We start from the raw sequence: 24512 nt of genomic DNA, 5'->3' as shown, positions 1-24512 counted from the left end.
GTGGGTTGTTGCATCTCGTCCTTGCTGGAGTTTTTACAATGGTTCTTACAAAAAGTTTTACTCATAATCATCTAACATATGTCTAGGACCTACATTGTTTTACGCCTTCTTAAAAGCTTTACAAATTTCGGCGCCCTTTCCATGTTACAATTCTAAGATATTTTGAGTTTTAACATCTACAAGAGTCCTCAAATTCGTTTTTTTATTTTTGTGTAGTGTCGTGGTGTATAGCATTTTAGTATTTCATGCTGTTGGACTATCTACACTTTATCCCTTCACCTTAATCTATGGTACTGTTGGTGTTATTGTTTGTCTCGTAACTTCCGCAGCATTCTTTCTAATAGGACCTCTTCCTTTAATCTTATGTGTTTTTAGAACTGGCAATTCCTCATTGGCATTACACTGCATGAATAAATTTTCTGAGATCGCAGTCAGTTCACTTCCGCTATCAGTTACAATATTGACTGGGATATGCTTTACCATGGCCTTCACAAGTGGTTGAATTTGAAAGGGTTGGTTCTGTTCTTCTTGCATCAACGAATCCTCCACTGAATCATACATGAGTCTTTTTAGGAATTTCCCTTGTGAATTCGAACTTTCTGTAGGATAAGCTTCGACTGCTACTTCTCTCTCTTTTGTTTCCTCTTCTCTATTTCTTCCTTCATTTACGCTTTCTTCAACATCCTCTACTTTTTCCTCATCCTCGTCTATCTTCTTCTTCGTCGCTACTTCCACATAATCGCATCTAAATGCTCTAATTATCGCTTCATAACTCTTAACTTATTTTCAACTTCTGTCGACTGCGCATTATCCTCATTGAATTCGCTTTCCCTGGTTTCCATCTCAAATAGCTCTGCAATACTCATTACTTCGTCCTTTCCTCCTACATTCGTTGTGCATGCCTCTGGTAATTCATCTTCCTCATCAGTATTCTCCCAATTAATTTCGTCCCAACACGATATTGTTATTTTCTTGTGTTCGTTTTCATCTGGTCCCTGCGGATTTGTTTCTTCCTTCTCTTCTCGTGATAAGATTTTTACTTCTCTGTTCAAGGTGCTGCAAGTGTCCTGGGTCGGTGCGTCATTCTCTTTGGCATGGGCGCTTAGCTGTCAATTCGAACGTTTATCGGGGTTTGGTGGTCTTACCTTCACCTCTTCTATCTTTATTCTCTTTTCTTGTTCAGCTTGTTGATAGTGGTTTCTTTGTTGATAATTTGTCGGTCTATTGGTTCTCCAGTACTCGTTCCGGTTGTCGTTATTCCCTCTGTAATAGTTGTTGCCGTTCCAGGGTGAATTATAGTTATTGCCATATTCTCTTCTAAATCCATAACCGGTTCTTTGTTGAAATCTATTGTTTCTTGGTGCAAAGTTATCACATGGTTCGTAATTATTGTTTCTTCGTACTGTGTCTTGTGGATTCCACTGCTTTTTGCTTTCGTTTTCACGTACGCTTCGTCTTTTTCTTGCGTAATCTTCCGAAAATATGAACTCTAGTTCCCTTAGAATACCTTTAAATGCTTCGACGTCATTGCAACGTAACAGAGACGCGAAAAAGTCTCACGCTAAAACTTGCAGCTGGTGTGGTCCTTTTAGTGTTATCGTAAGATCTATACTTATTTTCTGGTGGGCTCTAGCTTTTAACATGGGCTGGAGGGTGGTCGTGACTTAACAGAGACGCGAAAAGTCTCACGCTAAAACGTTCATCAAGAATTTCGAAACGTGTTTGTTGCTGTGCAGGCTGTCTGATTTCACGTATGTTACTTTCCGCCTGTGATTGGAATCGCAAATGCGTAATATCTTCGTTAATTGCTTGTATTTCAATAGTAGTTTCATCGCGCATAATTTAATCATCTCTCCGACACTGTATGGTACACCTAAGCATTGATTTTTCTTTGCCATTAATTCGAAAAATTTCACGGGACACTTCTCTCCTGAATTTTCAAAATATGGGTTCTGTAATAATTCGTACTTCACTCTGTTCTGTGCTTCGCTGGACCAATATCGAGAGAGAAACTTCTCTCTGAAATCTTCGTACTATCGGCATGTCGCTGCAACATTCTGCATGGTTTCTGCGACAGTTCCTGACATGTGTGCACATATAAAGTCGAATTTGTGTGCTAGCGTCCAGAATTCTGGTAACCCTACTCGGAATTGATCAATAAAAGTTAGTGGATGTAATGAGTTTCCTTCTCGAAAGTGTTGAAATTTTCTGACTGTGTGGAAATGATCGTTGTGGTACTTCGTCATAGTTCCATATGAAATTCGCGATTCTTCGCCACTTTTGTTTCTGATCATTTCTCCCGTCGTTCTTTCCGGTTGTGGGAGATCCATTTGATATTGTCCACTGTAACTTTCGCCTACCCTTGCGTAGTGGTACGCAATAATTTCCTTCCATCGGTTGTGAACATGTAGCTGAATGTATTTCACTGTACTCTTCGCGACCTGGCTTTCCATTGTCAGATATTGTTTCGGTATCTTGTCTGGCTAACCTTGCTGCTTCATTGCACGATCCAAACTGTCTTGAAACATACATTTGTGGTTCCGCATGTGTTCGTGATGACGTTTGTTCATCAAGAATTTCGAAACGTCTTTGTTGCTGTGCAGGCTGTCTGATTTCACGTATGTTACTTTCCGCCTGTGATTGGAATCACAAATGCGTAATATCTTCGTTAATTGCTTGTTTTTCCGGTGCTGTTACAGATACGGATGTGGTTGCAGGCTCTGTGCTTGTTCGGTCCTGTTCACTACGCTTTTCAATGGTTTGCAACAACTCTGTTCGCAATTTCTGAAATTGTCGCTTCGTTTGCGCTTCTATTTTGACTATGCGGTTATATCTTTTCAGCGCTGCTTTTGTGGTACGTTTGTGTAACACACTGGTTTCAACAATTTCACGCGCTGTACCTGCTGCTTGTCTAGTAATTACGTTTATCTGTTTCTGTAGTTTCTTGACTTCTCCCTGGGTGTTATGTAAAGTTTTGATCTCGTCCTGAATGTAATTACGCAATGTTTGTACGTCCGCTTGTACCATGTCAATGTCTGTTGTCTATTTATTGTGACCTGTTATTAAGTTTCCTATCACTTCTCGAGATTCTTTTGCCTCGTCTTCAATATGACTTAGGTGTAACTGAATTTTTTTGACCTGTTCTTTAATCGCACGCATTTGTCTCGTGGTTTCTGCAATTTGTTTCGTCATTTCTGCATTCTGAATTTTAATTTGGTTCGCAATTTCTTTATTTTGTCTTGTCATGGTTTCAGTCATTAATTGTATTTATTCTGCCAGATTGATGGTTCCTATTGCGTTTTCTTCCGACGTCCTACGCTCTGTGTTTTCGCCCAAGTGTTGGTTTGCAACCGACTCCATTGAACTGTGCAGTGACACGTTTCTGCTCGAATTCCTTGTACTCTGTGGTGAGGCAGCTCTGATTACGTGTACTATGGATTCTACGTATTCAAGACGCAAGTTAGAATCCGCATCGCCTGTCTCTCTACTTTCCTGCTCCTCTGTCGTATGATGACCTAGGTTTTCTGTGCCTTGGCGTACCTTATCCTCGTTATGGTGCATTATCTGTCCTATTTCTCGCGATACTGCATCGTCTGTTGTACTGTCCTCTGTTCTCTGTGCATCTTCATGTTGGGTCTCTACCTCAATTCGGTCAATGTCTCGATCTGCCATTGCTAATCTTTCCGAATCCCTTATTTTCTGTTTTAAAAGCAATTCACGCGCCCTACTTCGCATCAACATGCGCTCATACGATCTCACGCGTTTCATAAACTTTTTGTTCACACAACTTGACAAACAATTCACTTACTTGTTGGGTCAGAACCAAGTTGTCAACGATGTATCCGCCACCTGTGCGCTTGCATTGATGAGAAAACTTAATTCTGACAATATTAAAATTCATAACTTAATTATGCTATTGTCTCTGCTACAATGTCTCACTTTTTATTGAATACTTTCTTACTATCAATCGCTGCAGCTACTGTTTTCGACTATGTATGCCTTAAAATTTTTTTTTTTATATTACAAAATTTTTTAACAGGATATTTTTCTGACCTAGTTAGGCATGTGATCGACCTTCAATCATAGTATTTTACCATCCTGGCAGGGTCACCATTTTCTAACATTCTGCGTGGTGTCTGTTTGTTCTATATCGTGTCTCCCTACCACTTTCGCACAACGATGCTCTGAGCGTGTTTTTTAGGGAATTGACTAGTTTGAGCCTGGGACCTGTTGCTGGTAAGGAGACGCCAGACCACACATGACATGTAGAATTCAGAGGAGTTCAGTGAGACTAGCGATGATATAACCAAATACTTCATGACTTCAGCGTCAGCTCCACTGCACTCCCTGTAAAAGAATCTTAATACTAACTAAATTTAGTGGAAGGGGTTCAAGGCTTTCCTATTTTTACTTAGCTGGTAAAATAACGTCGAAAAAGCAGTTAAGTTTACCATTGGAAATTTTATTCTACTCACAAAACATTGTTTATAAATTGCACTATTGATAAAAGGAAATGTTTTAATACAGGATGGTAAAAACCAACTGCGTTCAACAAAAATGTGAACGAATATTCCCTGAATGGGTTTCGAAGTTCTACAATGGATCAAAGGATGACCTACGCCATATCAAATCTATAATCTAGATTTAAATTAAGTTTCACAAGAGAGAAAACTATCAAAATGGTCTACAGTGACCCTCAATTATCTTTAATTACTTATCTTACTGGTCGTAAATTACAGTGGCTGATGTGGCTTCTCAATAACTATATAACAGAAAAATCATCGCGTTTCAGATTTTTACTTCAAGTGGCAAATGTGAACACCATGAGCTTTAATTGACGATCGACACTAGTATTACGCAAAAATGGGGTGTAACAGATGAGACTTCTGCAGTTCTGAGTGAAGCTTTATCCGCTGTTATGCGGCATCACGTATGTTCATTACCTTGTCAGTGTTCGTCAGGGGGCGGCGGGCAGCACAGCTCCGCTCACCTCGCCGTCTCGGAAGCAACTATTTTCTAACTTCTCCTTACTACAATTTACCGAAGTTGGTTTAAAAAAAACTATCTGGCTGTGTCTTCATCTGACCAATCAGGGTCTCAATGTTAACCTTAAGCTCCGCCTACAAAAATTGTGTCCATCCAATGTCTCACGGTGGGAAGGTATGCCATGCATTTAGGCATTCTTTTGTTAGTCTGTGGTATTCCATTTGCACACCCGTTACTCGTATTATTAATTCGGAACTATGTGACATACTACTGGATTTGCTTATCGTGTCAGGGTTTTCGTGGAAGGTGTTGGATTTGCCTGAAACCTTACAAAACCACAGATTGCATGTTGTACCACCATACAGCAAGACCTTCAGAGGTGGTAATCCCGATTGCTGTACACACCGGTACCTCTAATACCCAGTAGCACGTCATTTTGCTCTGATGCATGCCTGTATTCGTCGTGGCATACTATCCAACAAGTTCATCAAGGCACTGTTGGTCCAGATTGTCCCACTCCTCAAAGGCGATTCGGCATAGATCCCTCAGAGTGGTTGGTGGGTCACGTCGACCATAAACAACCCTTTTCAGTCCATTCCAGACATGTTCAATAGGGTTCATGTCTGGAGAACATGTTGGACACTCTAGTTGAGCGATGTCGTTGTCCTGAAAGAAGTTATTCACAAGATGTGCACAATGGGGTAGCGAAATGTCATCCATGAAGACGAATGCCTGTGCACTGTCAGTCTGAGGATGGCATTCACCTATAGTACAGCCATTGCGGCACCTTCCATGCCCACCAGCGGCGTACGTCGGCCCCACATAATGCCACCACAAAACAGCAGGGAACCTCCACCTTTGTGCACTCGCTTGACAATGTGTCTAAGGCATTCAGCCTAACCGGGTTGCTTCCAAACACGTCTCCGACGATTGTCTGGTTGAAGGCATATGCGACACTCATCGGTGAAGACAAGGTGATGCCAGTCCTGAGCGGTCCCTTCGGCATGTTGTTGGGCCCATCTGTGACGCGCTGCATGGTGTCGTGGTTGCAAAGATGGACCTAACCATGGACGTCGGGAGTGAAGTTGCGCATCATGCAGTCTATTGTGTACAGTTTGAGTCGTAACACGACATCCTGTGGTTGCACGAAAAGCATTATCCAACATGGTGGATTTTCTGTCAGGGTTCCTCCTAGCCACAATCCGTAGGTAGCGGTCATCCACTGCAGCAGTAGCCCTTAAGTAGGACCTTCGGATGTGAGACACTGATGAACCGGTATGTTGGGACGTGAGAATAACTAACGTCAATTTTGTTTGTAGACGGACACAGTAGTCGCAAGTGTGTGAAGGAGGGAAGGAGATCAACCCACAATTACGAAAATTGTGCGAGCTAACCCAGTATTTAGAGATTTATATGTTATCTGGTGGTGCGAAAATCCGTGGTCAAATTTGGATCACTGTCCGTCAGAAGTGCAACACTACACTGTATCCCACTGCGTCACTGAAATTCAGCCAGCATTATCCTGCTGTTATCTGCAATGCGTACTAGTATTGGGCTTTAGCGTAGTACTTTAATTAATGGCTGCCGATACACGATGATTAAGCTAATTTCTACTATTTTGCACTACAAGTTCTGATTACCATTTCTGTTCGTTTCTTTGCTGTGTGAACGGGAGCAGCAACAGTAATTGCCAAAGAAACTGATGTGAAATCAGCATAATTCAAAATTATTTACAAGCGCGAATTCGCGAAGTTAACCGAAATTCGTAGTCTTCCATTCAAGTTCCCATATTTCCGAATAGTTTTCAAAGTTAGATCAAGCCCCCATTATAGTACTGATGTCTTAGCATTCAGTAGCAAGTAAAAGTAAAGTGCAATGTTTCAAATATTCGTGGAATATTTCCAAGTTTTCTCCATTCAGCGATAACATTGGTATTATAAACCAAAATCTACTCGAAAATTCACGAGTTGAGCGGCGTTGATGTCACAGAAAAGCAGAGTTCTGTAATGGCTGCGCATACTCATTTATTAAACTGCCACAGGTCCTTCACTGTACAACGTCCAAACGATAACTGAGAACTTTCCCTCACCCTTGGCCTTAAACATCGCCTTCCCTTTAACATTTCTGGTGCACTGACGCTGAACGACTTTCTTTTAATCGAAAATATTGTGAGATATCGGTCAGATCCCTTTCATTTACCTATTAGATGTATCTCATATGGTTTTGCCTTTCTAACCTGTTCATTATTTTTTGCCACTTGCTAAATGTTCGTGAATATAACCAACGACTGGGGAAAAATTGTACCATTGTATTCTTCACGCTAACGTGCCTAATAAACGACAATTTGGGGTACACTCCTTCCTCTTTTCCTAATCCAGTTAAGATTTATATCAGGTACAAAAAAGAATGATGAAAATGTAAATTAATAAAAGGAAATGAGGAAGGTGCTGGCATATGTCTGATTACCTACTGAGCGATACATCCGCCTCATGTCATTAACAGTCGTTTAAGATTGGTTTCGTCCAGTATTTTCACCGCGAGCATAAGTAAAACAGAAATAATTGCAGTCACCCTAGTAATTAACTCCTTTTAATATAATTTAGATAAATACTTCGATACTCCTCTTAACAGCGTAACGAATAAGCATTTCAGATTTTATTGAAATAACAGTATTTTTCGTCTGACGTCTTGTTCTTGCCTGAATGGTATCTTACTTCAGTAATGTGCCTGTAAGAGCAGAGCGGCCTGTTGGGCTCCTTAGGAATGCAGACCCTCACGTAATATGTAAAGGACACATTGACGACTGGGCCTACGAGTTATTTTCTAAAACGCCTGGAGTCCGTCATATTCTAAGTCCGCAGAATGTGCCGTGGTATACAGCCCACTTGTTAACTGTGAGTTATGCCTCCTGCAGATACGCTGTAAAGTTCACGGGGAAGATAAGAGCATTTGCTCATGTCTCATAGGCTAAGACCGAGACAAGAGCTTTCATTGGCCGTTAATATGTGGCGTAAGTCTTTCAGAGGCTCGAAAGACGAAAGAAGAGGAGCCGTGTAAAACAAATTTCTTTCGGTAGAACAACAAAAAATCGTGAACCCTACAAAAAGTTCAGAGAACATTTTCGATATCGAAGGTTGGTGGAAGTTTTAGGTTTTGGAGAGTGGTGGAGAAAGCTTGCTGTTTCGGAGAGCGGTGGAGGACAGCACCATTCTGGTTGTGAAATCGAAAAAAGGCAGTTGGTGTTTATTCGAGATCCGACACGACTGCAGGATTAGTAAGTGTTTTCGCTGCAGATTTTAATATCGCACGAAGTTTTGGAACATTGCGATCAAATTAGAGTCCTACTTCAGTGGTGATGATTCTTATGTTTAACACTTTTATTTCCGATTTAAGACTCAACGTTTGTACAGTGAACCTAAAGTTTCCGTGACTTGCTCGTTAACTAGACAAGGGGACGTATTAATTCTATTGCGTATCCAAACACACCATAATATCATGGGTGAAGCAATTATTTCTACCACATCATTTAAGGTCGATTGAGTCACGTCCTCTGGAAGTAATACGTCTTTTATACTGTGTTTTCCGGTACTTTGCGAACTCACAATATTTCTATTACTTGTAACAGAGAAAGTTTAATACTTTGTATGTTTCTTCTTATTTTGAACAAAGACATTCGTCATGTTTAGTTTTTGTTATGTGTGTAGGCCCTTGTGATATAAATATGCATTAATAAAACTCCTCTTCATATCTTTTTGAGGGTTAGTTGATTCCGTATCACATGAATTTACCTAATCCAATGCTATGAGCCATACTTGTATGTGAGGGACATTATTTCTTAAGAGAGCAGTTTGGTGTAAATCTACTTTTAAATAATAGGTGACTTCTGATAAGCCTGCAGGCTGAAGGATATATTGCTTTTATTGTATTAATCATTCACGTTCAAGCATCTGGAGACCATTGCATTGAATCATTAGTAGAAACAGCAGGTTACTTTGCTCCTCCCCCCCACCTCAGGATAGAATATTTTCATTTCGTGACCCTGCTATGATAATTAGCCCCCCCCCCTCCCGCCTCGTATCCAATGGTACACATCTTGCTTTCAGTTTATATATGTGGCTAACATCACAGCGGATGTAGCTTTATGATTGAAGTGACCTAAGCAGGTCAAAAGGAGTGTGCATCTTACAGGATTTTTCATATTACTGCCGCTATATCATTATACGTTCCTGTGTAGTTAAGGTTAATTAAATTGGCCTGTCTAATGAATTTTCTATATCTAAACCTATTATTTAACTGTTTTTATTCACTGAAAAAGAAACCAACGAGAAAAATGACGCACCACGAAGGTGTTATGGAAAATGGTCCCAAGCTGATATACAGTATTCATGCAGGTATCGCATTCGGGAGGACGACGGTTCAATCCTGCGTCCGGCCATAGTGATTTAGGTTTTCCGTGATTTCCCTAAATCGCTCCAGGCAAATGCCAGGATGGTTCCTTTCAAAGGGCACGGCCGACTTCCTTCCCCGTCCTTCCCTAATCCGATGAGACCGATGACCACGCTGTCTGGTCTCCTTCCCCAAACACCCAAACCCCCTCTAAACAGCCTACAGCCATACATGTATCGACGGATAGTGAAAAACTATAAATTTTGACGCCGATGGATGACTGTGTGATGCTGCAGCACAATTTCACCACGTAGTTGTCAAGGATAATAAACAGGAGATATGTCGATAACAGCCAAAAGGTCTCTGAGAATTTCATTCCACGTACTCAATTGGACAATAACTATGCCTCGCAGGCAGGCAAGTGAACAACATACGTAAATGTCAGAATTTGAAATCAGCACATCAATCAACATTTGAACAGAAGTGATGCCAGGAGTCGACAGTGCTGGCAGGGATGAGTGAATCACGGCCCGAACACAGCGTCAAGAAGACCCAGAGAGACGATAGAAGATGAGGGCCGCGAAGTCTCCAGTGAGTCACCCAGAGCACCATACTCATAGTTATCAATCCGACGTGCAACTGATGCTTCAGTGAACGCAAGGACCATTAATACACAGAGCACAGAAAGAGGGCTGAGAGCTCACGGCGCCTCATGCGTCGACTACAGTGACCTCTGAACACCAAACCTCTGTACACCAACAAGCCTGTCTGCAGTGATATCGGACACATTCGGTCTTGAATGTCTTTGACTGGTGTAGAATTGTCTTCGGTGATGAGTTCCGCCTCGAACTCAGCCCCGAAGACCATCAAAGACGAGTCTGGTGACGCCCCAGACAGCAGGGGGATATAAACGCGACTGTCGCCCACCGTATGACCCGACAACCAGGACTGATGACCTGGGATGTCATTTCGTTTCATAACAATCCCCTTGGGTGTCATCCATGGCTATTGCCCCACTTTGTTGCCCATCATGGCAAGCCACCCTGGGCTTACATTTCAGCAAGATAATGCCCGCCCGCAAACGTAGAGAGTGTCTACTGCTTGTCTTCATGCCTGACAAACCCTATCTTGGCCAGCAAGGTCGCTGGCTCTCCCCCAGTTTAAGGCGTTTGCAGCATTAGGAGCAGGGACTTCCAACCATCCCGGGATTTTGACTGTCTAATGCGCCAGTTGGACAGAATTTGGCACGATGCATTTGAGAAGCACATCCCACAAGGCTAACAATCAATGACAAGCCGAATAAGGCTCGCACAATTGTCATTGGTGGGCCAACGCGTTGTTGACTTGCTCATTTCGTGAAGCTCTTGTATTGGAGCGATGTCCCTATTCGACGATTTTAGCAGGAATGGGTGAACCATGGCCGAACACGCTGTCAAGAAGGAATAAATCATCCATTTTTTAATTGTAATAATTTATTTGTCTGAACACGGACATCACATCTACAGATCTACGTCCTGTTTGGATACTTCCCTTGTGCTGTGTCGTTTCTCTTCTTTTCCTTTTTCTGCTTTTTTGTCTTAGAGTGTACTATGACACACAGTTATGTATTTGTATTTGCACGAGTTCCATTTTTCACATTATTACTTAAATGTTAAGGTCATCTACCTTCGTTCTGTCTCTGGATAAATCAATGTTTGTACACTATCGAAAGTGATGTGTTGTGGCAGACAGCCCGTCAGTTATTCAACAACACTTTTCTGGGTTCTCTGTCTGTCTCTGAATGGCTGTTATTAATTTTGATCCAGCTGCTATATCTATACCCCTGATGTAGCTTCTAAAGTATATAAATAAATAGAATCAGTCATTAAGCGTAATTCTGACCTAAAATTCTCTATTGGAAAGTGTCTGTATTCTGGATATGACTGTCGGCTACATGTCTACCTTCATATGAACGCATATTCGTGACTACATTTCACCGTGTTTGGGCAATTAATCGTCTCCTTCTCTTTCGACACGCGCGTGGTAGGTAGGACGGTATTCCAGGGAGCTCCTGTCGGAAACGTTCGCCTCCTTGCGACTGCTACACGGCCGTTACTTGCCCAGCCTCTCTGACAACACTGTGTCTGGCTACCTGTGGAACTCGCTCTCTCAGGAAAATCCACCAAGGACGCCCAGTGTACTAACTAATGTCAAAATAAAACGGTGAGGAGGAGAAAGGTGCGTCCTGTAGTGAAAATGAGGACTGGGTATGATAAGACTTTGTTGATGGGTTGGCAGAGACAGTGAGGTGTGTATAGTTATAGGGTCGCTGACGGAAAAATACCCAGTGATTAAAAAGTAATAGAAGGCAGATTTCAGGCTACCTAACAGATCAAAACGAAAATTTGTGTTCCGACACTGACAATGTTGAGTGTTTATGGAAAAAGTTCAAGGCAATCGTAAAATGCGTTTTAGAAGGTACGTGCCGAGTGAAACTGAGGGACGGGAAAAACCCACCGTGGTACAACGACAAAGTTAGGAAACTACTGCGAAAGCAAAGAGAGCTTCACTCCAAGTTTAAACGCAGCCAAAACCTCTCAGACAAACAGAAGCTAAACGATGTCAAAGTTAGCGTAAGGAGGGCTATGCGTGAAGCGTTCAGTGAATTCGAAAGTAAAATTCTATGTACCGACTTGACAGAATATCCTAGGAAGTTCTGGTCTTACGTTAAATCAGTAAGTGGCTCGAAACAGCATATCCAGACACTCCGGGATGATGATGGCATTGAAACAGAGGATGACACGCGTAAAGCTGAAATACCAAACACCTTTTTCCAAAGCTGTTTCACAGAGGAAGACCGCACTGCAGTTCCTTCTCTAAATCCTCGCACAAACGAAAAAATGGCTGACATCGAAATAAGTGTCCAAGGAATAGAAAAGCAACTGGAATCACTCAACAGAGGAAAGTCCACTGGACCTGACGGGATACCAATTCGACTCTACACAGAGTATGCGAAAGAACTTGCCCCCCTTCTAACAGCCGTGTACCGCAAGTCTCTAGAGGAACGGAGGGTTCCAAATGATTGGAAAAGAGCACAGGTAGTCCCAGTCTTCAAGAATGGTCGTCGAGCAGATGCGCAAAACTGTAGACCTATATCTCTGACGTCGATCTGTTTTAGAATTTTAGAACATGTTTCTTGCTCGAGTATCATGTCGTTTTTGGAAACCCAGAATCTACTCTGTAGGAATCAACATGGATTCCGTAAACAGCGATCGTGTGAGACCCAACTCGCTTTATTTGTTCACGAGACCCAGAAAATATTAGATACTGGCTCCCAGGTAGATGCTATTTTTCTTGACTTCCGGAAGGCGTTCGATACAGTTCCGCACTGTCGCCTGATAAAGTAAGAGCCTGCGGAATATCAGACCAGCTGTGTGGCTGGATTGAAGAGTTTTTAGCAAACAGAACACAGCATGTTATCAATGGAGAGACGTCTACAGACGTTAAAGTAACCTCTGGCGTGCCACAGGGGAGTGTTATGGGACCATTGCTTTTCACAATATATATAAATGACCTAGTAGATAGTGTCGGAAGTTCCATGCGGCTTTTCGCGGATGATGCTGTAGTATACAGAGAAGTTGCAGCATTAGAAAATTGTAGCGAAATGCAGGGAGATCAGCAGCGGATAGGCACTTGGTGCAGGGAGTCGCAACTGTCCCTTAACATAGACAAATGTAATGTATTGCGAATACACAGAAATAAGGATCCTTTATTGTATGATTATATGATAGCGGAACAAACACTGGTAGCAGTTACTTCTGTAAAATATCTGGGAGTATGCGTGCGGAACGATTTGAAGTGGAATGATCATATAAAATTAATTGTTGGTAAGGCGGGTACCAGGTTGAGATTCATTGGGAGAGTGCTTAGAAAATGTAGTCCATCAACAAAGGAGGTGGCTTACAAAACACTCGTTCGACCTATACTTGAGTATTGCTCATCAGTGTGGGATCCGTACCAGATCGGGTTGACGGAGGAGATAGAGAAGATCCAAAGAAGAGCGGCGCGTTTCGTCACAGGGTTATTTGGTAAGCGTGATAGCGTTACGGAGATGTTTAATACACTCAAGTGGCAGACTCTGCAAGAGAGGCGCTCTGCATCGCGGTGTAGCTTGCTCGCCAAGTTTCGAGAGGGTGCTTTTCTGGATGAGGTATCGAATATATTGCTTCCCCCTACTTATACCTCCCGAGGAGATCACGAATGTAAAATTAGAGAGATTAGAGCGCGAACGGAGGCTTTCAGACAGTCGTTCTTCCCGCAAACCATACGCGACTGGAACAGGAAAGGGAGGTAATGACAGTGGCACGTAGGGTGCCCTCCGCCACACACCGTACCTTTACTGAGGATGCCCAGGCAGCCATAAATTCGTTATCACCTCACATTACTTTCGTATCTAGAAATCCTGCAATTTCCTGTAGCTTTGAACAGATCTAATACTTGCTGTATATCTCGCTCTCTTATAATTGTTTTAGTGTGAATAGATATTAGTACACAAAATGTTGTGGGATACAACTACAGCAAGGCTGTGCAGAATTGGATACAGCATGTGTTCAGGTATGTGACGTGTGGGAAGCGATGGAAGTCATCTGACGTTGCTGTTTCGGCTCTCAGATGAAATCTAGTAAACCGTGGTGGCGGAAGATATCAACAATAAGCTAGGAGAAAGTTAAGTAGCGAATAAGAGCATCCACTTTCCGATTCTGATGTTATGAATGGGAAAGTAATTCTTCGTGTTATGTTTTCAGGAGTAAACCACTCAACCGATTATGATGAAGATTGGTATTGAGATAGCTCGAACCCTGAGGAGGAAGATGTGCTACTTTAAAAAGAAAAACAAAAAGAAATTGACACTTAAAGGGTTGCAGTACGTAATGGAACTACTTTCTTTTACATAACTGAACATAAACCATGTTAAAGTATTATTTAAATTGTTGAATAAAGTAAACATTGTATAATGTACAGCTACTTCAATAGCGTGATGCATAGAAGTGCACTTCTGCACATGCCGCTCCGCCAGCACCGCTTGGCAGTGACTCTGTGCATGCTGCGTCACTGGGTGTTGGAGCAAGTGTGTGGAAGGGTGATAGGCGGGGATTGGGGGGGGGGGGGGGGGAGGGGGCGGACATATAACTAGGTATGCTTATCCGAACAGGCAGACGTGTGTGGGCAGTTGAAGCTATTGCACGTAAAAGTATTATAAGATTTGCACTACGCTGAACTGTGTAGGAAAACCTCTGATCAGTCACACAATATGTACAGAAAAGAGGAGACCAAGCAGGTACAGTAGCTGCACACTCAATTAATTATCTATCATCTGCCTATTGATAAGCATCGCTGACATGCTGAGTCATTGATCATAAAGCTTCGACTGTCGAGAACGGTGGAAATTTGGACTATGGGACCACATGGCACTCGCGTACATCACTGAGGGTGACAAATATTATAATTAATGGCGTAAACACTTACAGCGACAACGGCCTTGCCGCAGTGGATACACCGGTTCCCGTCAGCTCACCGCAGTTAAGCGCTGTTGGGTGTGGCCGGAACTTGGATGGGTGACCATTCAGGCCGCCATGCGCTGTTGCCATTTTTTGGGGTGCACTCAGCCTCGTACTAGTTCCCGTCAGATCACCGAAGTTAAGCACTGTCGGGCGTGGCCGGCATTTGGATGGGTGACCATCCGGGCCGCCAAGCGCTGTTGCCATTTTTCGGGGTGCACTGAGCCTCGTGATGCGAACTGAGGAGCTACTCGACCGAATAGTAGCGTCTCCGGTCAGGAACACCATCATAATGACCGGGAGAGCGGTGTGCTGACCCCACGCCCCTCCTATCCGCATCCTCCATGAGGATGACACGGCGGTCGGATGGTTCCGGTAGGCCACTCGTGGCCTGATGACGGAGTGCTTTGAAACACTTACAGCAGAAAGTACGCGATAGTAGACGGTAACACCGCGCGACCGCTACGGTCGCAGGTTCGAATCCTGCCTCGGGCATGGATGTGTGTGGTGTCCTTAGGTTAGTTAGGTTTAAGTAGTTCTAAGTTCTAGGGGACTGATGACCTCAGTGCTTAGAGCCATTTGAACCATTTTTAGACGCTAACAGGTCTCAGTAAACATGGTCTCTAAAACGTTTAGCTTAAGAGCTATGAGTACTTCTCCATCTTTGATACAAGTCTCTTCTGCTGCTAGCTCTTGGATTTCCATATTTTTGGAGGAGGTAGTAAGGACCAAAACAAGAAAAAAATGTCCAGTAGACATTAACTCTGAAGCGCATACCTTGAGAGCTATGAGCACGTATTCAGTAGAAGAGATGCGTTTCATATCAGCAGACATGAACGAGTGCTCGTACCTCTTAAGGTATGCAGGTATAGCTCATGTTTACTGTACATTTTTTCGTGTTCTAGTTCATGCTACCACCTGTCAATATATGGGAAGCAAAGAGCCTGCAGGAGAAGAGATTTGTTTCACAGTATCGAGGTTGAAGAAGTGCTCATATGTCTTGAGATATGTGTTTTAGAGTTGATGTTTACTGAGACTTCTTTGCTTCTAGTAAATTCAACGGTCAAAATTAGTGGCACTGCTTAGCAGAAGCCCGCATCTCGTGGTCGTGCGGTAGCGTTCTCGCTTCCCACGCCCGGGTTCCCGGGTTCGATTCCCGGCGGGGTCAGGGATTTTCTCTGCCTCGTGATGGCTGGGTGTTGTGTGATGTCCTTAGGTTAGTTAGGTTTAAGTAGTTCTAAGTTCTCGGGGACTGATGACCATAGATGGTAAGTCCCATAGTGCTCAGAGCCATTTGAACCATTTGCTTAGCAGAACCATGGCATCAAGAAAATACACGAAGGCGATCATCTGTAGTGAGTAACCTAACTTCTGTTATGGACAGCATCACGGTGACGGATTCATACATGGAACAAAAAAAATGGTTCAAATGGCTCTGAGCACTATGGGACTGAACATCTATGGTCATCAGTCCCCTAGAAGTCAGAACTACTTAAACCTAACTGACCTGAGGACATCACACAACACCCAGTCATCACGAGGCAGAGAAAATCCCTGACCCCGCCGGGAATCGAACCCGGGAACCCGGTTGCGGGAAGCGAGAACGCTACCGCATGGTTTGGAACAGTTCTACCGCAAGAAACATTAAGACATTTCAATAACACGTTTGTTTTTAAGGTATGCATTTTTCTTCCAAGCTGCTTCTCTTTAATGATAACTCTTTTTAACTGTGTAAAACTGGTGGTTGTTGATTTTTCTTATGCCTGTTGGGACCCAGAACCTATTAAGCGTCGGCTAATAGGACACGAGTATTAGCACGTTTCAGATGTTAGTAAACTGTACACTGTTGTTTGGTGGCCTCTCAGATCGGCCGGCCAGCGGGATGGGGCGAGAAGGCGCGGGCGATGCAGGCGGCGCAGCGCCAGCTGGAGTTCAGCGACGCGGCCATCGCCGGCGTGCAGCGCAAGATGCAGGACGACGTGCTGCAGCTCGAGTTCGAGGAGCGCACCGCCAGGCGGCATCTCATGACCGAGGCGAGGGCCAAGGTGCAGAGCGGGCTGCGCGCCGCCGAGGTGGCGCTTCAGCAGCGCCGCGACAGGTGGGTCCAAGCTGGAGGTTCAGGCGAGTGGCGACCACAAGCCTGCAACGGAACTCAGAGCAGTTTATCGTCGCAAAAATACAAAGTCTCCCGTGCAGGCGAACGTTCTGCCAGAACTGCGCAGTTGTCTTCGGAATTCGTGCAACTTATCGCTCAGATAAACTGAACAGTTACACTGAAGATTTGTAGCCCCCTGAACACAGATAGCACAGCCTCCTGCTAGTATCGTGAGCAGATACACACTCTGTGCGGCCAGGATAGGCTCAGGACAAAAATACTGTCACTTGGATGCGTCTGGGGTGCGAGTAAACGCAGTTCAACTTGATATAGTTCTACTGGTATATATACATGTGGACCAGTTGCTGCATCACTCATTTGTTTAATTTACAATGAAATGAACACCCTTAGCTGCTAACAGGCGTTGACACACGTCAACGGGGACAGATGAAAATGTGGGCCCCGACCGGGTCTCGAACCCGGGATCTCCCGCTTTACGTGGCAGACGCTCTATCCATCTGAGCCACAGAGGACACAAATGATAGCGCGACTACAGGGATTTATCTTTGGCACGCCTCCCTTGAAACCCACATTCTCAACGTATTGTCCCTCACTACATTCGTAGTGCCCCCGCCCATTATACTCATTACTCGCGGCGCGTTGCCGATTATCGTAAGAGTTCGGGCACTGTTTGTGCATTCGCACAGAAGAAGATAGTCACGTGGCCGGTGAGCCTTATATATATATATATATATATATATATATATATATATATATATACAGGGTGTTACAAAAAGGTACGGCCAAACTTTCACGGAAACGCTTAATTTCCATGTTAGAGCTCGTTTTAGTTTCGTCAGTATGTACCGTGCTTCCTCGATTCACCGCCAGTTGGCTTAATTGAAGGAAGGCAATGCTGACTTCGGTTATTGTGTTGACATGCGACTCATTGCTCTACAGTACTAGCATCAATACATCAGTACGTAGCATCAACAGGTTAGTGTTCATCACGAACGTGGTTTTGCAGTCAGTGCAATGTTTACAAATGCGGAGTTGGCAGATGCCCATTTGATGTATGGATTAGCACGGGGTAATAGCCGTGGCGCGGTACGTTTGTATCGAGACAGATTTCCAGAACGAAGGCGTCCCGACAGGAATGTGTTCGAAGCAATTGATCGGCGTCTTAGGGAGCACGGAACATTTCAGCCTATGACTCGCGACTGGGGAGGACCTAGAACGACGAAGACACCTGCAATGGACGAGGCAATTCTTCGTGCAGTTGACGATAACCCTAATGTCAGCGACAGAGAAGTTGCTGCTGTACAAGGTAACGTTGACCACGTCACTGTATGGAGAATTCTACGGTAGAACCAGTTGTTTCCGTACCATGTACAGCGTGTTCAGGCACTATCAGCAGCTGATTGGCCTCCACGGGTACACTTCTGCGAATGGTTCATCCAACAATGTGTCAATCCTCATTTCAGTGCAAATGTTCTCTTTACGGATGAGGCTTCATTCCAACGTGATCAAATTGTAAATTTTCACAATCAACATGTGTGGGCTGACGAGAATCCGCACGCAATTGTGCAATCACTTCATCGACACAGATTTTCTGTGAACGTTTGGGCAGGCATTGTTGGTGATGTCTTGATTGAGCCCCATGTTCTTCCACCTACGCTCAATGGAGCACATTCCCATGATTTCATACGCGATACTCTACCTGTGCTGCTAGAACATGTGCCTTTACAAGTACGACACAACATGTGGTTCATGCATGATGGAGCTCCTGCACATTTCAGTCGAAGTGTTCGTACGCAGGGCTGCATCAGCGCATCAGGGATTCCATGCGACGGGGGGTGGATGCATGTATCCTCGCTAACGGAGAACATTTTGAACATTTCCTGTAACAAAGTGTTTGACGTCACGCTGGTACATTCTGTTTCTGTATGTTTCCATTCCATGATTAATGTGATTTGAAGAGAAGTAATAAAATGAGCTCTGACATGGAAAGTAAGTGTTTCCGAACACATGTCCACATAACATATTTTCTTTCTTTGTGTGTGAGGAATGTTTCCTGAAAGTTTGGCCGCACCTTTTTGTAACACCCTGTATGTTAAACAATCAAATATTTTTGTGGCTACATGTTCAACTTGCAACGTCTTCTGTGGCTGTATTTTAATTATTACTATTGCACAGTGGACTTCTTGTAATGCAACTCAAGATCATCCGAGAGACCGATGGTCCGTCCAATTAAATCGCATAATCCTCCAGAGACCGCGTTGCGGCCGAACGGGCGAATTATACGAACGAACTCGACTGTGTTTATCGATTTGTGTTCGCCGTACTACAGGTCTTTCACGCTTAGTGAAGGTTGATGACGAACTTAGAGCCGGCCTGCCCCCTAGACCGCCCAGCACCACGCCGTATGCAGCCAGTTGCTTTTACAACCAGCCTAACTTCTGCTCTCCGACTGACTAGCGTCATACAGCGCCGCAACCGCCGCCCCCTTCCTTTCGGTCACTAGTTCCTACACAGTCTGCCAGCATGGGCTCTCTACCTGTCGATAGTAACTGACCTCAAGGAACGCTACGGGATGACGCAGCCACCACGACTTCCCACCTACCTGCGCTCAATTGATTGAAAACAACGGCAGAAGACAACTGCAAACTCGGACGAAATTACAGTCTCTATTATAAAGCTAACTACAAAGTGCTCCAGTGTTCAGCAGAATTTCAAAGTAATAGTGTTAATGACATGATGTACATTCTAGTATGAATCTCGAACAAAACGTATTCAAAATACTAGGCCGCTGACTGTGAGTGTTACATGACTTTTACTATTTAAAGTTGTGTGTCTGAAGCACTTTGTCGGGGTCACTGGGTTTTGGCAAGACTTTTGTGTTGCTCACAGTCTTAAGATCTAGTGGGCTGCGTCTTCTTGTTCTCGGCAGCACAGCAGATAGTGTCACTGGGAATCCTCGCCTTCCTTCTTCATCCGTGTTCTCGAAAATCTTTTTGAACTGTCTCTGGGACAGCAAAACGTATGGATATTCTTGGACGATACGGTATTAGGTTTTGATTAAATTAAAATACAGTTTCGTGTTCTTAAACCAATAATATTGATGCTACATACGGTTTACCGCCCATAAAGAAATGTGTGTGGAAGGGAGCGACGAAACAAGCCATCGATCTGGACGACTCTCGGCCACAATCATCGCTGTACTCTGTTCGCGACTCCTAGTCCGCGCGCAGCTGCTGACTTACTGTGGGTGACTCACAATTCGCAGTTTTCTGTTCGTCATCAATTTCAATAATGTTTGCAGCATACATTTACATTAAGTACTCTACTTGTTTTCCTTCGCGCACCACCGTTCAGTATAGTTAACACGCATTATACTATCTCTCACACTTGAGAAGCGACACGTCTCCCATCCTCCATCTGACTCAACCCCACCCCCTCCCCCGCCCCCCGGCGCCCGCCCTTCCGTCTGTGCTCACAGAGGCTCTGGCGGCAATTTTTATTTCCTCAAATATTGTTCCGCGTCAGTGGACGTTTGTTCTATAGAGATGTATTTGACCTAATATGACCGTCTTTTCCTAACTGGTTTTTGAGTTTTGTTCTTTTAGATCCCTTTTACAATTACTGTAACTTTTTTCTACTAAAATTTCAACTGTCCTCCTATCCTCTCTACCAAACAGAAAGCTTTTTCGAAACGCTCCCTCCCTCCTCTTCCGCCTTCCACAAATGATGAGCTGTCGCCATAACAAAAACTCGACCCTGTTTCCTCACAGTATGAAATCTATTGTCGTCGAAATATATCTCAGAAAAATAGTCATTATCTCTGAGCTGAAGCATGATTGTTAGGATTGTTAGAAACTCTCTCAGCCAATGACAACAGTGAGTACCGACGATCATTACTACCGCTGATGTGGCGGACGTTGGTAATTCATTCTTTCTAAATATGGCAGAGTATTTTTCCACACGACATTAGTGATTCTGAACGCGCAAAACTGTTAAGGAATTGATTTTTTCGTATTCCAAGTACCAGCTCATACAAAGAGAAATAGTTACTATAATTAGCTCTAGGATGAGTTCAATAACATCATTATTTCAGTTCAGATTTCTGTCATGATGTATAACCAATGAAATGAAGCACGTTTGCTGACTCCTGTTTACGGCGACATTAATTTTTGATGCTATCCTATTTGATTTGCATAACTGAATATCAAGTATTTTACTAAATTTAAGGAAGATTCAATCTGAGGAGAGTCACAACGAACTTGGGCACCAGTGGAACTTCCCTATGTCTTTACTAGCGCTTAGTAATTTCATTTAAAGGTATAGGATGCGATTGGTTGTTTTGATACTGTGTGTTTAAAAGACGATAATCAGTTGCCTCCCCAGATACTAATTCCCTCAGTACCACCTTCAGAGTTGTGGAAAAAAGCCTCCAGTGTGTTAAGCCTTGTGTAGCTCTGCGAGGCTCGGGGCGGCGCAATATGTACTTTACTGCTCTGAAAAGGTATCAGTGTGTGATTACCAACACAGTGCACTATTACGAATGCAGATAAGAGTCAATTTTAGAACTGATACGTTAACTGAACAATAAAAAGAAATTTTCAAACCACTCTGATTGTAAATAATTATGGTGCTATTCTGATTTACATTTCCATAAGCCTAACTCTTTGGTATCACATATTAAGAGATGGTATATGGTTTTCAGAGCCTCATTTCTCGTGAGAACATTTTTTTTTGCATAGAATATACTTGTATCTGCAAAGTTGAATACTAGTAGCCTGAATACAAATAGTTTCTCAACTTGGCTCCTGTGTACTGAACCTACTGTGCCCAGAGAAAAAGGACATTGGTGCTCAAAAGTTATAAAAATGACTTTATTATGAAACAGAGAAAAAGGAAAACAAGAGAAATCAGTCAGTGTGTCATAATAAACACCAAATTCGTTTACATTTGTCTCTTACATCATATATTACGATGATCACTTTAGAAGAAATATTGAGGAAATACTTACGAGAATCATTTATAACATCCTGGAATCGTTAAGAGATTTTTAAATACTGTAATACAAATTAATCTGACCTACCAAGTTGCATTCGTAGGTACAATGGTAGTGGTTGCAAAACCGTAAGTGTGTGTGAGTGAATTTAATAGAATCAGAACCAATCGTGATAGAGATGCAGCCTAGACACCAAATTCTGGAATAAATGTACGCAACGGATTGGTTAACCATTTGAAAGAACTTGGGCTTAGAGGCGATTCTTAAGGTGGGGAATTTGCAGTTTCTCAGTTAAAAGCATGAGAAGTAGTAAGGCAGTCCACATCTACGCGAACCAAAGACTTGATTTATGTGTACTCTTTATTTTGTTACAAAAAGTATTAAAACGGATAAGGATATAAATACATCATTAGTTCATGAGAATTGCAAACCTAGAATATTAATAATGACAGTGAGAAAAGTGAACTATCGTTTGCCAAAGCTTACTCGATGGGGGTCAAAATTAGTGTCTGATTTTATAACATTTCTTTCGAAACGCCTGCATATCAGTTACAGCGATTGTTTGTCTGGGCGGAAAGCCGAATAAACCCGTGCAGATGAAAGTGCACTGATGAACGGGGGAAGAGAAACCAATAATGAAACTGAACTTTTAGTTCGTGATGGTCATAAAGTGACAGAGCTGTTCATAATCTTCATTATTATGATCGATACGAGGAGCACAGTGACAACGTGACTGGCTACCGTCGAGTACAATGCTAGAATCGCTCTGCCAAGGACTAGGCCATTGGACCTCACTCCGCTGATGGAGTCTATTGTTCCATTTGAGAGGGTGGCCAGTGGAGTACCGATGTGTTCAGCGCCAAGTCCAGGAACGAAGTGCTTTCTTTCTAGTCAGTAAAGACTTGACTACACCCTTATTCCCACCAAGCATCTCGACAGCCAATCCTCTTTAAAGTTACATCAGCTCCCCAATCTGCCTGATCATTACCATAACAAAATATCCCGCCTCACTTTTCCAAAAACGTTTTGCGCTACGTATAATGTCCTCGTCACATCACACCAATTTCATCAATCGGTGCCCTTTTAAGCAGCAGGAAGCCTTGCATCACAGGCCTTGAGAAAAGGGGAAAATCTAGGCAACAACTCAGAGGTTTCTTCGGAAAGGGCAGTATGTAAGAGGCGTTTTGAGATTTGGAAAACTAGGAGATATTTCTCAACTGATTGCACTTTTATTAACATGGTCCGAATGCCTACCTCCTGCCAACAGAGTTCCGTCATCCAGAATAAGTGCTTTGAGCGTAGCAGTTAAAATTGGATGCACACAAAAAACTGCACAATAGGCCTGACGCTGGCTCAGACGACTTTCCCAAGACAACTGAAAGGCAGCTATACCTGCCGCTTCACCGCTCACAGTCCTGCAAAGATCGAGTTCCGTTGTTCCACAAGAGGTCACGTACGCTGTCCCACTTGCGGCTCCTATCACGTATCTGCAGAGTTCCTCAATTATAAAACTCACCCAGAAAAGCAAAACATATAGTTAGGACCAGATTAAATTAAAAACTGTTGCAAAAAGGAAATGAAGGCAGCACATACGCTCACTGGAATCTCAGTAATACAAGTACCGTTTATTTTGTCAGAGCCTGTCTAACGCGACTCCCATCCAGTCGAATTATTTATGGTAAGTAAATGAAAAGAGACGAGTCGTACAGCTTGCCAGTTTTCAAAGTGAAAAACTTTGCACTCCAGTTTTACACAATCGTACCTGGAAATATTTGTGGTTTACTCTTGTAAAGCAATTTTGCTTGCAGTTGAAACAGTAATCTCCTCTTTGGAAGACTGTAATGAGTGTATGTTAAATGTAACAAGTGGTGAATATGGAAATGAAACGAACACAGGGAAATTGTGAAGCGCTACAGAACTAAGGCTGGTATTGAAGTGCTCAGTACCGCTGTTAGCGACCGTGAAACATGACGAAATCGCTTTTCTGGAGGAGATGTGGTGCTGGTGTTGATCAGTTCGCCATTAGAGCCTTTTGTAGTATGCGACAACAGCAGGCAATTTTGCGTTGGGTGACAGAAGACGGTCCGCAGCTCGTGGTCGTGCGGTAGCGTTCTCGCTTCCCACGCCCGGGTTCCCGGGTTCGATTCCCGGCGGGGTCAGGGATTTTCCCTGTCTCGTGATGACTGGGTGGTGTGTGATGTCCTTAGGTTGGTTAGGTTTAAGTAGTTCTAAGTTCTAGGGGACTGATGACCATCGATGTTAAGTCCCATAGTGCTCAGAGCCATTTGAACCATTTTTTTTTGACAGAAGACGTTTGCTTCCATTCCTCGTTTGATTGGCCAATGGTCTTGCAATCATTTTGGAGATATTTGTTCTTACTAGAAGCTAGACCTATAGCCTGTCTCTCAGATGTTACCTCATGCTCTGATTAGCTAACTGGATCGGCCGTGCACAAGTGCAGCACATAATCGTTCTTATTCTCCACCTGTTTAAG

At 43.3% G+C, this 24512-nt stretch overlaps 1 protein-coding gene across 1 annotated transcript in view; it reads left to right on the top strand.

Annotated features, from left to right (window-relative positions):
- Nucleotides 1-16813: 16813 nt before the first annotated feature.
- The window catches only part of LOC126263249 (trichohyalin-like), a 191515-nt gene continuing 183816 nt past the window's right edge, over nucleotides 16814-24512 (top strand). The window contains exon 1 of the mRNA XM_049960333.1: nucleotides 16814-17007. Within this exon, the coding sequence (XP_049816290.1) occupies nucleotides 16814-17007 (194 nt within the window). The remainder of the gene's footprint in view (nucleotides 17008-24512) is intronic.

This window comes from Schistocerca nitens, chromosome 6 (genome assembly GCF_023898315.1).
Source record: "Schistocerca nitens isolate TAMUIC-IGC-003100 chromosome 6, iqSchNite1.1, whole genome shotgun sequence".
Taxonomy (NCBI): Eukaryota; Metazoa; Arthropoda; class Insecta; order Orthoptera; family Acrididae; genus Schistocerca; species Schistocerca nitens.
The sequence above is the reverse complement of the archived record's forward strand: the minus strand, read 5'-3'. Positions and strand labels throughout refer to the sequence as shown.